Source organism: Agelaius tricolor, unplaced genomic scaffold (assembly GCF_023055355.1).
Source record: "Agelaius tricolor isolate 1412-34295 unplaced genomic scaffold, bAgeTri1.0.p SCAF_22, whole genome shotgun sequence".
In the NCBI taxonomy this organism is placed as follows: domain Eukaryota; kingdom Metazoa; phylum Chordata; class Aves; order Passeriformes; family Icteridae; genus Agelaius; species Agelaius tricolor.
In genome coordinates, this window is record NW_027269282.1 from 4,847,810 (window position 1) to 4,860,565 (window position 12,756).

General features: G+C 49.5%; 2 protein-coding genes across 4 annotated transcripts in view; both read left to right on the forward strand.

Moving 5' to 3' along the window:
- The first annotated feature begins 141 nt into the window (after positions 1–141).
- Positions 142–7,852, forward strand: LOC139599239 (uncharacterized). The gene is made up of 4 exons (XM_071446349.1): positions 142–1,763; positions 2,890–3,458; positions 4,222–4,359; positions 5,604–7,852. The coding sequence occupies exon 1, from the start codon at positions 330–332 to the stop codon at positions 1,002–1,004; it is 675 nt and encodes a 224-aa protein (XP_071302450.1). The 5' UTR covers positions 142–329; the 3' UTR covers positions 1,005–1,763; positions 2,890–3,458; positions 4,222–4,359; positions 5,604–7,852.
- Positions 7,853–11,953: 4,101 nt separating this feature from the next.
- SHOC2 (SHOC2 leucine rich repeat scaffold protein) overlaps positions 11,954–12,756 on the forward strand; it is a 63,009-nt gene continuing 62,206 nt past the window's right edge. The window contains exon 1 of one of the 3 annotated variants that reach the window (XM_071446343.1): positions 11,954–12,111. The gene's annotated coding sequence lies outside the window, so the exon portion shown is untranslated. Of the gene's footprint in view, positions 12,112–12,407; positions 12,535–12,756 lie in introns of those variants that run through there. The other 2 variants (XM_071446342.1, XM_071446344.1) reach the window with 2 other exon arrangements.

The window sequence follows — 12,756 nt, forward strand, 5'->3', positions numbered from 1 at the left end:
TACAGACGCGTTTTAAAGCAGCGCCAGGGCAGCGACCAGCGCAACTCCTACACCGCGAGCGCCCGACGCGCGGCCTCCCCGCCCAGCCGGCACCCCCGCCCGCGTTCAGGCCGCACTAAGCGGCAGCCCCGCTCCACAGCGGTACCTCCGATCGCGGGCGCCGCCGGGCACGACCCTCCCCGCGCTACTGCCGGGGCGGCGCGGCCCCCGCGGACGGCGGCGGAGCAGCCTCGGCCGCCTGGGCCGCGTCCAGCGCCGCCCTCTGCAGCTTCTCCAGCTTCTCCAGCGACACCGACTTGAGGGGCAGGATCTTGGGCTTGCACAGCACCATGGCGGCCGAGTCCTCCACCGAGAGCTGCCCTGCAAAGGGAGAGAAGGGCCGTGAGCGAGTGCCGGGCCGGGCGGGCAGGGTTGGGCGGTGCTCGCCGCCGTACCTTGCTTGGGCAGCACCTCCCGCAGCACTCCCGTCCCCTCCGGCATGGCGGCTCCGGCACGGCACCGGCCCCGGGGCCAACTACAGCTCCCAGCTTGCACTGCGCGGCGCCACGCCCACGCACCCCTCTCGTGCCCCCCCGGTGCGTGCTGGGAGTGGTAGGCTTAACGGGGCTCCGGCCGCCCCAATGCGCGCTGGGAACTGTAGTCTTTGGCGTGGAGCTGCTCCGGGACCGCCGCGGGCGCGACGGGAGCGGCTCCTCCGGGGCTATCCCGGTCCCGGGATTCTAGGATGCCGCTCCCCGCCTCAGCTGTGCCGGGTTCTGCTCTGGGGCGGAGCCGTCCCACCTGCGCGGGCCTGCCCGGCCCGGCGAGCCGCTGCCTGCCCGCCCGCCAGGGCCCGCCGCGGAACTCAGGCTTTGAGGCGCTTTTATGGTTTATTTTCTGATTCTGTAAATAAAATCCCCACCAAACACCGTCCAGCAGACGGGCGTGGCCAGGGCGTACGCGTCCCGGTTTTCGTTTCCAGGCAGCGCCTCGGGATTCGCGCTGTGAATCACGCTGCTGTTTGACATGTAAACAGCAGTAAAAGCCGCTGTCTTCTTAAACGCTGAGGGCTCAAATGCCGCCGAACCTGACGGGATCCCCCACAAGGGTTCTCCTTTTGCGGGATCTTTGCACCTGGAGCAGCTTCCCTGGGAAAGCCCCCGGGGAGCCGCGTGTGACCCGGGAGGGGCCGGGAGGGATTCACCCGTCCTGGGCCCCAGCGAGCCCCGACGCCGGGATGTGTTGTAATTTTAGAGTTTGCTAATGAGCTTGCCTGTGTGCCCTGCACACCCTGTGCGCCTGGGGATTGGCAGCTCAGGCTGGTAATCCTGCTAACCTGGCTCCTTTCAGTGTGCTGGGATTGAGATCTGGCTTCCTTCTATGCACAGGGATGGCCGTGGATGAGTAAAATCAGGTGGAAAATGATCTTTGCTAATAGTTGTTTTCCATTTTGCCTTGGTGGTGGCTGTCTGGGTGCTTCCTTCCCTCTGCTAGCTCAGGTGAGACCTGTCAGCTGTGGGATCCAAGGTTTGCTGGGAGAGTAGTGATAAAATTTTAACTTCCAGTAAGTGGCACCTCTCTGACAGTTATTTAAAGCCTCTGTCTGCATTGTTCCAGAACCATTTCCTTTTTCCTCTAGGCAACCTAGAGGAGGAAGCTGACAATCCCTCAGGTACCCGGTTCCACCTCGCTGGAAGCCTCTCCTGATGCTGGGTTGGAGGCCAGCAGAACCCACAGAGCCTGGGAGCAGGGCTCCTCCTCCCTCCTTGTGGAGCTGGCCAAAGGTAACTCTCCTGGGCTGCTCACATATTCCGTACTCACATATTGGCCTTTTTCGCCTTACTCACATATTCCACTTTCAGGTCAGAATATCAGCGTTGGTGAGGCTGTGAAATGGATGTGCTTGCTGGGGACATCCTTTTCTACCCTTTGAAGTGCTCAGAAGCATTCCCACTGATTTCAGTGGGAAAAGTTCCTTTGTCTGATGTGCTTTTCCATATGCCAGTCAGTATTTTTTGCTGCCTGGAAGGGAAAGGACAAGGCACTGCTTTATGATGGATGTTTTTAGACCAGGGGATTTCAAACAGTACATGCAATTTGCAGATCAGATATTTGTAGATGTTTGTCATTTTGTTTGTAAGAACCAATCCAGTATCTTAGATATGGCTATGGCTAAAAATGAACATAAAAGATACCCAGTTATGACTGAAAACTTTGCACTTTGAAAGCAGGAGTTATTCCTGTGGTAGCAAATATGGCCTGCAGAGCAACAGAAATGAGCTGAAAGCAAGATGCTGAAATAAAATTGTAGGCCAGGTTTTTTGCCAGTGTCCTTCACAGTGCCAAGGCCACCTGGAGTCCAGCATTATGTGAACACTTGCATTTGGAGCCCATCTCAGTTGTGCAGGGAATCACTTTCCAAAAGCAGTTTTCCTGCCAACAGGGTTTGTTTGCTTGGTGATAAGAAACAATGGTCAGCTCAGTTTGTTGCTTGAGCATTTTAGTGACTGAGAAGTCTGGCATCCTGTACTAGATCCATTTTCTCAGCTACTCAAATGCCAGCTTGGCAGCCTATCTAGGAAGCTGATAGCACTGGGACAGGCGTGATTGTGGAGGTTGTTTTCAACAGTTTCTAGTAAGTCTGTTTTTAAGACAGCTCCTTTCTTTTTTCCTTTCCTGGGGAAAAAAAAAAATCATAGTTACCACCTTCATGACTGGGAAGTCTAGATGAGAGAGAGGAAGGAGGCATGGGCATGCAGCTTAATATCCTACTTTTCAAAGTGCCTTAAAAACAGGACTGGGTTTAGTTTTGAGTAAGGCTGGTATTTATTCATAGTTATACCCCATTTTTTGACCTTTTTGGCCTCTGGGGTTGACATGTGCTCAAGCACCCATTCATTTCTCTCACAGGCCTTTCCAGTTCCCAGGAATAGCTGGGAAGCTTTTGCCAAAACCCTTCCATCTGGGAAAAGCACCGTGCACTTGCAGTGGAACTGTGCTGAGTCAGTGCATTATCTTGGTGCCATTCCACAGGGCTGAAGAAGTCAGAACAAGACTGTCCTTGTGCCCAGGTCTCAAGTTGTGTCCCCATGGCATGAAGCTTCCCAGAGTCCTGAGACTCAGCCTCGGGATGAAGCCTGGTGTTATTTGAGAAAGCCTGAGCGTGGTATCCACGGAGAGGACAACGTGCTCTAGGTGGCACATCCTTATTTTACTGATGTCACAAACAAGTTATTCTTGTGCACTGCAGAGAGCCTCACAGCCACAAAACCAGCAATAATTTTATAAATGATAAGCTTGTTTTCCTCCTCCTGTTCCCAGATACTCTGAGTGCAGCAGACAGCAGAGATGTGCATTGCTGGAATCCAGAGGGTTTCGTAATTTGGCAGCCACTTGCTGAAAGCCCTGCAGATACAAAACAACACTTATTTCAAGTCTTGAGAAACATCTCCTACTAAGTAGAAGAAAAAAGCATTTAGGTGAAGCAATGTTGCCAGTCCCATTTGTTTATGAGGCTTGGGTTTTGTCTTTATACATTTAAAATGCTTTTTATTTTCCTTCTGCTTTTTAAGCCTTTCAAGTTCATGTTTTCCATACGACAGGAAAGTCTGGAATCAAGTTCTTACTTTTAAAAGCAAAAATTTGGTTCAGAGTCCTGTATAATCATGCAGCTCCAGACATGGGGTATTTAAAAATAAAGCCACTTTGATGAGGACTACCCATCTTGAAGCTGACTTTCTGTTCTGAGTTTAAGTAAATACTTTGTTGACAGTTTAAGAAGCTTTTAACAGCACCTGATCTGTGTTTGCTTTCCACTTGGATCTCTCTCTCTTTTCTTCTTTTCTCAAATTCTAGAGCTTGTTTCACCTCTCTATGTGCTGATGAGATCAGAAATGTAGTGTGGCAGCATTTGGTAAACAATGCATCCCAGTGCTTTCAGAAATACACCTGCAGATTTCATGCAGTTGTCCCTGAAGCTGCTGAGTGGTACCCTAGGACACAGAGCCCAGCTTCAGAGAGAGGAGGAGGAGGAAGGTGGTTTGGGTTTACTGGGTGGGGTAAGGCAAGGAACAGAAAGCCTGGCATGGCTCCCTGTGGGAATCCCGAATGCCTTCAGAGCCTCAAGCTTGATTGCTTGGTGTTTAACCCAGTCCTTGTTTTTGAAAGGAAGTTGACAGACAAATGATTTTTTTTAGCTGAGCTTTCTGAATATACTTATTTTAAGTTTGTTGTTTGGTGCAGTTTGATGCAGATCCTCAAGCTGTATGCAAAAGGCAAGGAGACGTGCCTGGAAATGCATTATCCAAGGGACACAGACACAGCTTTTTGACAGGCTGCTCTTCCTGCTAACACCTGGTAAATGCAGAGACCTGGCTCCATGTAAGTCCCATTCTGGGCTCCTAAGCCAAATGTTCTACGCTGGCATTTCTAGGAGGTTACTGCTCTACTTGTGTGGTTTGAATCCCTTAAGTCTTTGGCCCCGTGCCCTGGAGTGCCAGCAGAGGCTTGCTGTAATTGCCCGTAAGTGCACCGTCTGTCAGATTATTGTTTAATTATTCCAGCTTCTCAGCACCACACACTGCTCTGTGTCTCTCTTGCTATCTTCATTTAATTGAGTGGAAGAAATTCGAGACTTGTGCTTCTCTTACATCACTTTGTTTTTACCCATCCTCGGCACATCCTACCATCAAGTCCCACCTTTTGTTTGCAGAAGTCAGTCTTCTATAGAGAAAAAAACCATTGTCAATATCTCAAGCATACGTTAGAAAGAGAATCAATATTTTAACACATGGTAAAGTCAAACCATAAATCTCTAAACACAATGAAATGATTGTATTATTCTCCCTTGAAACACCGCTCCTCCCCTTGGGAAACAAGAGAGGGAAAGAAAACTCTTGGATAACCAAGCCCTTGTCCTCACAATGCAGGACTGTTCTTAGCCCTTCTCTCTTTGCTGCTCCTTCCTCTTCAAGACCCTTCTTTCCCCAGCCCATCCCTGTTCATCTCTTCCAGAGTACTACTGGGATATCAGCTCTTTTCCCAAGATCAGCTTGTGATGACCAGTTCCACTGCCTACCTGCTGCCATTTCAAACATCTCTTTGCTTCTTCCCGTCCTTGCTACCAGGCTCTTAATAATGTGTGTTGGAAAAATAATCTTTCTGAGCTCTCTCTGACACTCCTTGTCTGTATGGCCTATAAAAAAACCTGGCAACTCTCTGGCTGCTTTTCTTCTCTCATGCTCCCTGTGCTTGTGACAAATATGTGTCATTTTTCTGGTCTTACACTTGGCTTTCAGCCTCTGAATCAGAACACTCTTCTTGTACAGCCCCCCACACAAAGATCAAGGCTCTGGTGCACTATGACAATAATAGTAAATGTTAGGGTTGCTGGCACTGTGCTCTAGTTTTCATGGCTCTGGGCAGAAGGAGTTTAATGATGTCCTTTTGGAAGATCTATCTGCACCTGAATGATTTAGTTTTCAGGGTTTTATTTAGAAATCCTCAGCTGAAACCCCCCTTTACAGGTGTGTTCCTTGACTGATTTTTGGGGTTGTTCTTTTCACTTCCTGTAACTGAACTGTAGGATTACTTATTTCATGCTGCTTTCTGATTTTATTTTTCAGCCATCTCTTTTCTTCAGGAAGGAGCAATTTATGCAAGAATTTCAGTGTGGATCTGACTTTAGGCTTTATTGCTGTTTGTCACCCTTCAGGAAATACATCCCTGGCTCCAGCACTCAATCCCTGCTGGCATTCTGAAGAGGAAGAGAAAATAATAGAGCTGCAGCTATTAAGACCAACAGGCAAATATTTTATTCAAACTCAACTTCTTCTTCCTGGGTCACTCTTAAGGAATATTTTTCTGATTGTGAGGATGCGAATGAGGGTTGTGTTTGTTTGTCTTCCTGGAGATTCCCCTATTCAGCTGATCTTCATCTTCTTCCACATTTAAGGCAGCAGGGCTGGCAGCAGTGACAAGCTGTAATCCCAAGGAAAACTGCTTGTGCCTGTGGCCTGGGTTAACCTGCTGGCAGTGATACGTGCCTGGGCAGGGGCAGCTGTTTCACACAGCTCAGCATGGACGTGCTGCCACTCCCAGCCACTTTTAGGACACAGGTGAGGTGTTTACAGCAATCTCAAAAAAGCCTGTAATAAAGTTGTTCTGCCTTCCTGGAGCCACCACTGCCAGAGACCTTTCCTCTTTCTTGGCTACTGCGGGAGCCTCCTTCCTTCAGCTTCACACCTTTATCAGCTGAAATGATACAGTCAAGAACTGGCTGTGGTCAGGCTCTGTCTCAGAAGGAGGGGCTACTCTGCCACTCTTGTGGCTGCTGAGAGCAGGAAGATCAGAGAGGACAGCAGGGAGGTGGAAGCCTGCTCCCTCTTTTATGTGGAATGGAGTCAGGATATGCCCTTGTATGAAGCTGAGCAGAGAAAAGCTTGGGCTGCCCTCGCATTCCTGCGCACCGTGCCATTCCAGTCAGCCTGGTACTAATCTGCAGGGATCTCTGAAGGCATGAAACAACATGCAGTGCAAATGAAATCTGAGCCACACCACAGTACTGGTGCCAGCCTCTTTTAGAAGGCTGCCATGAGAGCCAAGGGAAACAGGTACAATGGTAGGAGATGCCTTGTACCACCTGCAGGCACAGACCTACAGCACTCCAGCAGCTCGTGAGCCATGTGAAAAGCTGGTGAACCCAGGGCCACTTAGACTTGAATGCACTTTCCTGGGGAGGAAGTGGCTTTTCCCTTGGAAAGCTCAACTCCCCAGGGTCTGCATGAGGTCAATGGAAAAAGTGATTTCTTCAGAATGTGATTCAGAGTGCCTAAGCACTGGGTTTATCTTACTGACTACAGAGGAAGCTCAACTTCTGTAGATTTAAACTCACTTTTGAGAACACTCATCCCCTCGTGCCCCTTAGTTGTGGGAGTTATACTAGACCTGGATGTGGTTAGTCCTTGGAAGCCACACTACCCACTGAAATTCAGGTGCTGCAGACCAAAGCTAAGAAAGCTTGTCTACCAGAGCACAGGAAGTCCTGTTGGATCCTGTTTTGTCCTTTTGAGTTACCCTGGGATGTCAGAAATGGATTTGCAAGTACCAGAAAGGAAAATTAAACCAAGAAAGGTTGGTTTCTTCATGGTTGTCCTGACTGGAGCTGGAATAATCAGCATCTGTTTCAGTTTAACTGAGTTTTCATTCTGGCCTTTCTCCTCTTTCAAAGTACAGGCAACTGAAGCCTTTAATTTGCCCTATCTTTCACTGCAGAGGAAAATAGGAGTTTCTAACAGCTGTTACTATCCTGTCTAGAATAGCTACACTAAAAAAATACAGTTTATTGTCTGTTGTGAATGAAAAAGCTCTTGCTTGTTTCTGTTGTTTGTTGTGTTGACTTTGAAAGATAAATTGTTTGAACTGGTTGACTCTCCGTTTGTATAATTGAAGATTAGCTTGCTTGATAGCCTGCTGGATTTGTAGTTTTCCCTTGCTCTGAGCAAACTGAAGAACTGTTGGCAGTTAGGACACAGCACATAGTGCAAAAAGTTTCTGTTCATACAGGTAAATAAGAAAATAAGTTCATGCATGACATTCTGGATGTGCTGCTTCAGTGCTGATATGTCCTGTCTTTCCACCTAGAGGAGTTCTTGTAAGACCTAGGAAGCCTTTTTTAAAAATTGCTAACAGACATGGATAGGTGGCTAATGAGTTGAAAGTAGAAGCTGGTAGGACCAGAATTAGTTTTTATATGGTAGTTCTAAAATCCTAAATTGTGCTGCTTGTGTTTGAGAACATAGATACTCTGTCCTTTTATCATACATTTGCTTGTAAAAACAGTTGGAGAAAAAAGAAAAATAACTTCTTGTCACTCAAGTAAGCAGACCTGGCTCTGAATATATAAAAGGAAGTGACAGTAAAAATAGCAACATCTTATTGTACTGTAGTCCTTTAACAGAGAACCACATTTTGAGGTTCCCCTTCTTTGCATCCCTCTTTGTATTGCAAAGGCATCCTGCCCCAAGCAGAAGCTTTTACTCTGGGGGGTCAGAGTCCAATTTCAATGGGACAGAGCTTGGTGTCAGCCAGTGCACTGAGGATCAGCTTCCAGACATTGACAAGGGCTCTGACTCTCCATGGGCATCTTCCAGGTTTGGTTTCTGTGCCTTCCTCTCTCCCCTTCTGCCAAGTGGTCCAGCCTTCCCAGTTTTTGTCTACTCATAATAAAGGCAGTGGAGCCAAGGTGCCATTCGAGGGGAAGACAGAAAAGAATGACAAAGGCATTCACTATTTCCATGATGGGCATGGTGCTCACAAAATTAAATGGGATTTGTTGTGCCATCAGCCTTCAAAACATGCTTCTATCCCTCAGAATAACTAACCCCTTGAAACCCTTGGCCAAGAGACTGAAGCCAAACTTCTGGTAAACTGACAATTCAAGGGAAAGGAATAGGATGTGACAGGAAGGTCTACATAGATGGAGGTGTAGATGAGAGGAAGGCAAAATCTAGTGTGAAATTTTGAGATCTGAGACATGATAGTGGGAGACTGAGATACAGAAAGAAAGAACAACTGGGAATTAGAGTTTTATGTTGAGACTGGTTGGCAAGGAACTGACAGACAGAAGACACAGCAGAACTTCAGTACCAAGAAAGAAGAAGGAAGAGAGTGGAAAGTCAGGGGGATAGGCATAGTTCATAGTGACATGAAGAACCAGACAAGAGACTGGACTAGGGCCTGGCATGGGGAACCAAAGTTGGAGGCCCTGTTGGGGATTAGGAAAGGAGGGACAGTCTGGGGAAGAAAGGGGGTGATCCAGGTCTGAGAGTGGAGGTGGGGCACAGGCGGCAGGGAGGGAACGGAGTGGCAGGGGAGAACTGTGGGAAGCAGCCCCACGCGGGGCTGAGCAGGGGGTGTGGGTGGAGAGGGGCACCACGGGCTCTGCCTGCTGGGACATCCTGACTTGCAGAGCTGGAAGTAGAACAGAGTTTCCCTGAGGCTGGGCTTCATGTTGGCTCAGCCAGCAAAGAATTTGCCTCTTGTGCTGTCTGCCCCAGCAGCAGCACAGGAACCACTGGAGCTGAGTGTCCTTGGCTGAGGCAGCAGCAGCTGCCTGCCTGGGGGAGGAGAGCAGGCTTTCGGGCAGTTGGATGACAAAAATTTTACAGTTGGGAGGAGGTAGTGAAAAGGCCACATGACTGAGGGAGAAAGGGTCAATTCATTAGTCTGGCAGCCACTAAATTAAGAAAAGGCAAGTGGGACTATATATCAGAGGTATCTGAATTCGATCAAAGATGATTCTGAAGTTGCTAGATTGATCTTGTGGTCGGCTTAAGCAAGCTTAACTAATTAATCGCTTTATTTTAGTTCATTGTGTAAGAGCTAGCTCCTAATAAATCACACTGTTTTGTAGAAACATGCTTGAGACAACTGTGTAAATACTAAATAGCCTTAGGAATGGTATTATGAATCTACTGAATAATCCAAATTCCAACACTCATCCCCCTCTGCTGCTGGTCTGGATGGAGGATAACAGCCACTGCTGCTGTTTCTCTGTCAGTAAAAGGGGTAGAAGTCTGTGCTGGACACACAAGGGTGGGGACACAGCTGATGGCCCATGGAGGTGCTGTGATGCTGCACCAACAGCTGTCCTTTTCAGGAGCACAGGAAATGCTACAGGTGTTACAGGAACATTATGAATGTTGCAAAGCCAAGCCTTTAAAAGTTAGGCAATGTCCAAACAAAATTGCCAGTGAAACCTTAATTCAGAACCATGTAGGTTATGAAATGCTCTTTAATTATATTTCTCCTCCTGCTTGTTTCAGTGTGGATGGCAAAGTTCAAGGTGCTTGTACAGTCCTGTGGGGTTTCTGGGACAACAGTCTCCTGATCCTGAGAGACCCTTCACTAATGCTTGTAAGGATTGTGGACTCTTATATTCACCCTCTGCTCTGGGACTGGTCTGTGCCAATGAGATCTGAGGACAAACATTGCTGATGGAGACTGGGAGTAGGTTGGTGCAGAGCATCCAGGAGGAGGGTACAAAATTACCTACTCCATTTGGGCAGATTAAAAACAAATCTTTCATGCATGAATTACGCCTTTGCAAAAATGTCTGTTAGTTCTGATTGCTGGCACAAGTATTTTCATAGTATCAGTCTAATCTCATATGACACATTTAAGGATTTGCAGCAGAAGGGTGGAGTTAGCAGTGTAAATTTCTTGGCTGATTTATCTCTTGTGACAATTGTCCTGCTCTGCTTTATATCAGCTTTTCAGAACAAATCAGAGGTTTTGAGTATAAAGGAACATTTCTTTAGATTTCACATAATATTTTTTTTAAAGCAAAGTGAGTGGAAGCAGAAGTAGAGTCTCTAACAGAACCAGAGTACATGTAGCACATATCCTTGGTAAATATTTCAATGCTGAGGCAACTGGGCAGTGACACGTTGCACACAAAGGCCCTAAGAAATATAAAGGTTCATGACAAAACATTCAGATCCTCCCTACAACACTACAGTCTTTTAATGCAAATGGCTGTGTTCAATTAAGTCACACAAGAAACATTTTTTTCAGACTCCGAGCTCTCAAGGTAAAGTGTGTATTTCCATGTCTTGTAGAGGATCCTGCACAGTCCACAATGAAGTCTTACTGATTAATAACAGCAAATAAACATCCAGTCAGTGTAAGAAATATTGTCACTAGGAAATTTCAACTGGTTTCTGTCTTGTGACCCAATATGCTAAAAATCCAATTCTGCTTTTAATATTGTCCAGCATTTATTAGTAAAAGCCCACATAACCACATTGAACTGTCTGGTTTGCCAAAGACTCACACAAAGGCAATTGGCAGAATTTTGGTATTTGATAATTGAATGTGAATAGCCTTGTTTCACTGAAAGTAGCCCAGATGATTGCCAAAAGTTGTAAGAAATCTGATGGAAATAGCAGATACTCAGATCTGACTATCTGACGTGGCTCCCAAATTTACTCACGGTTTTGATTCTGCTGAAGCAGCTGAACGTGAGCCAGTCCAGACTAGCAAGTACTGAGATCACTGAGATCAATTACTAGACTCCTATTAATTTGAACATATTTAGAAATTATAAATTTGAGATGCTACTGCAGTGCAGAATCCATCAAGGCTTCAAAGAGGAACTGATTGCAACCACCTGAGAACTTAGCATTAAAAAGCTAAACCTTTCTCAGCAAAATACTGAAAGATCTTTTATAACAAGTCGTCAAGGAAATTGCTTTTAAAGCCCATCCTAAATGAAAGGGCGACTGATGGCAGGCAGGTGCTCTGTCACACTTGGGTATATTTGTCTACACAGAGGTGTGGTTGTCACCCTGTGGTATCCCTCGCGAAGGCAGCTTGCTTGGGCTTAGCCTGAGCTGTCTGCTGCAGGAAGAGGAGTCAGCGCATTGGTCCGAGGTTACAGTAGCTGCCAGCGGGGGATGGTCCCGATTTTGTCGCAAAAGGAGACACGGGCTTGTCGCGGTGCCCGTGTCCATTTCTTTGGCGGTGTCTCAGCAGCTGAAGGCGCCTTGCAGCAGGAGCTGTGCCCTGAGCGTCCAGCACTGAGGAGAGCCGCTCCACACCACCCATCCCTCCAGGATTCCCGATCCTGGCTGCGCTGGGGGCCAGCTCGCCATCCAGCTGTTGGAACGGCAGGAAAACACCTCCTGTTTGCTGTAACACTTCAACGAACTGCACTGAGTCACCGACCGAGTTACGGGCTGCCCTCCGCACCGGGGGCATCCCGGCAGCGCTGGCCCGACGGCAGCTTTCGGCGGGGTCTGCGGGGCCGGGCACCCACCCAGGGACCGCCATGGGACAGCGCAGGGGAGCCCTGCCCGAGCCCCGCGGGGAGCCGGCCCGGGCTCCGGCCCTCACGGCCCCGCACGGCCCCTCACGGCCCCGCTCCCGCCGTCGCCACGGGCAACGCGGCGCTTCCGCCGTAACCTGGAAGCGCTCGGTGTCCGCGCTCGGCGGGCCCGCCCCGAGAGCCGCGGGAGGGCCGTGGGCGGGCGGTCCCGTGACGGCTCGGTGCGCACAGACGGTGGCCGGCAGGGCAGGGCCGGGCGCGGAGCGGGTGCCGAGCGCGCCGCGGGAGGATGGCGGAGCCGCACGGTACGGGGCGGGCGGGCCGGGGGGCTCGGCCGGGCGGCGGCTGACAGCGGGCGGTGGCCGGGGGCGGCGGGAGGCCGCGGGCACAAAGGCGGGGAGGGCCGGGGCGCAGGTGGGGGCGGCGGGGCGGCCGGCGGGGAGCCCGTGCCCGCCCCGGCGGGGCTGCCCCGCCCGGTCCGCGGGGCCCGGCGCAGGTGGGGCGGAACGGGCCGGGCCGGGGGCGGCCATCGCCCCCGCGGGGCTCGGCCGAGGGGCTGCCGGGCGATGGCAGCGACCGCCACAACAACAACAATAACAACAAAAAGAAAGGAGGAAGCTCCGTCTTACAGCCTCACCTCTCCTCCTCGCCGCCAGCTCTCGGTGCCGGGAGCTGGCACGGAGAAACTGAAGCGAACTGGCGTGTGTGTAGTGGCGGCGGCGCTCCGGGTAATGATTACCGGCGTGCGGGTAATGATTAGCGCTGCCCGTGTCAGTGCGTCCCCCACCCTCTCGCACGGGCGTGAGGCTCTTTTCCTGTTTCACCCCATGTATTTATTGTGGCAGTTCTGATGGAGCCACAGAGACAGAACCTCGTTTCAAAAGTCGTCGCCTTCCTGTCTAGCCAGGTGATTTTCCCGGTATTTAAAACAGAGAGGTGTGACAGAGAAA

Coding starts and splice junctions, on each gene's coding strand:
- LOC139599239 (XM_071446349.1), top strand. CDS start 330: ATGGCGGCCGAGTCCTCCACCGAGAGCTGCCCTGCAAAGGGAGAGAAG.